At 42.2% G+C, this 1,650-nt stretch overlaps 1 protein-coding gene across 1 annotated transcript; it reads right to left on the bottom strand.

Annotated features, from left to right (window-relative positions):
* Nucleotides 1-211: 211 nt before the first annotated feature.
* On the bottom strand, nt 212-814 carry LOC149282550 (ADP-ribosylation factor-like protein 4A). Its single transcript, XM_089498092.1, has one exon. It carries the CDS (start codon nt 812-814, stop codon nt 212-214), a length of 603 nt encoding a protein of 200 aa, XP_089354218.1.
* Between the last annotated feature and the right edge of the window lie 836 nt (nt 815-1,650).

The following is a 1,650-nucleotide window of genomic DNA, read 5'->3' as shown; positions in this document are numbered from 1 at the left end:
AAACAGACACACTTCAGTGTTTCTGGATTTGGAGGAACTCCAGAAGAGACGGTCTGAACAACTTAACAGAAAAGACGTGATGAAGCGTAAACAGCACCGAACCAGGCAGCCCAGGCATCTGATACAGACCGGTTAACGTCAAATTTTGACGGCCGAACTACTTTTCTCAAACTAGAATGTAATAAAAAGAAAAACAAAAACGGATAGGAATTCATCTTTTCTTTTTCTGTTGTCTGAGCATTTTCCTCCTCTTGATGATCATTTCATATAACTTTTCAATCCCCTCCCTTAGTCCGTCTCCAATGATGGCACATGTAGGCTGTAGATGCCAAGGTGTTGATGAACTGAGTTCATTGAGTGCCAACATCTTCTCGATTTCGGAAAGAGATAAAGAGTTCCTGAGGTCCTGTTTGTTAGCTACAATAAGAACAGGGACTCCTTGGTTTTCAGATATCTTGGTAATCTTATACAGTTCGGTTTTTGCTTCCTCCATCCTCTCTGTGTCCACGGAGTCCACCACGAACACAATGCCGTCCGTACATCTTGTGTAGGACTTCCACAGCGGTCTCAGTTTTTCCTGACCACCCACATCCCAGAAGTGAAACGTAACAGTTTTGGAGTTGCCCAGCGGCACTTTAATTTTCTCTGCGTTAAATCCCTTGGTAGGTACCGTATTTACAAATTCATTAAATTGTAGTCGGTATAATACCGTCGTTTTCCCGGCACAGTCCAACCCAAGAATAACAATATGGAGAGTTTGAAAATTGGATAAGCCCGGGAGGATAGGAGTCTGTTCTGAAAGTCCGTTACCCATCTTTCTTCTTCTCAAAAGAAAAAAGTTGGCTCTAAGTAAATCCACAAGTGAAATTATATCCAATTAAGACGGTCTAGAAAGTTTTCACAAGTCACCTAAAAAGGAAAAAAAATGATTAAAATTTGGATATTTATAGAAAAAGAACAAATTATGACCTTTACAATCACTGTTTTACTTCAACCAGATTTAAATGGTAGTTACCCCGGGGTAAACATTACTGCCCAATAAAGTTTAACAGCCCATTGCAGACAAGCCTAAATTATTAGAGAACCTGCAATATAATTTACTAAAAAATGACATTTCTACGATGCAGAATCTTTTCACAGATCCAAACGTTAGAAATCTCCTTCAGAAAAAGTTCCTTGAAAACAAGAATATTTATTGGCAATCCTTGCAATGGAATTCCTATGGTGGGTTTTAAACAGCTCCTTCTAGGAGTAAAAACAGGTATTTCATCAGGATGACAAGCCCTGCAGAAAACATGGGGTGTTGGCCTGCTACTCCACACCACATTACACTAAAAACAATATTTTTACGGGGAATCGTTAAAACCCTCCGTGGACCCCCTTGGCTGAGCCCGCAAAGTGCAACTAATAACATCAATAACATCAAATGGAAATACTTGTTTTTCACGAGCTCTCCGGATAACACGGAGCCCGATCTACCAACTTAGTGTTGCAATCCGCACACTCCAGGAGGCCGATCGGGACCGTGGGGGTTAAAACACAGACGGTGACCGGGATTACCCACAATCAACATCTCGCCCACTCGTTGAACTAGGCTGACCCTCCCCCACCCCGGCCGTGGCCACCCTGCACTGAGCCGATAACAGGGGT

The sequence above is a fragment of the Sceloporus occidentalis genome, unplaced genomic scaffold (genome assembly GCF_023333645.1).
Source record: "Sceloporus occidentalis isolate IW3139 unplaced genomic scaffold, rSceOcc1.0.p SCAF_113, whole genome shotgun sequence".
Classification (NCBI taxonomy): Eukaryota; Metazoa; Chordata; class Lepidosauria; order Squamata; family Phrynosomatidae; genus Sceloporus; species Sceloporus occidentalis.
This window is presented reverse-complemented; position numbering and strand designations above follow the sequence as displayed.

Excerpts from the sequence above, each read along its gene's own strand:
- LOC149282550 (XM_089498092.1), bottom strand. The coding sequence starts at position 814 with ATGGGTAACGGACTTTCAGAACAGACTCCTATCCTCCCGGGCTTATCC.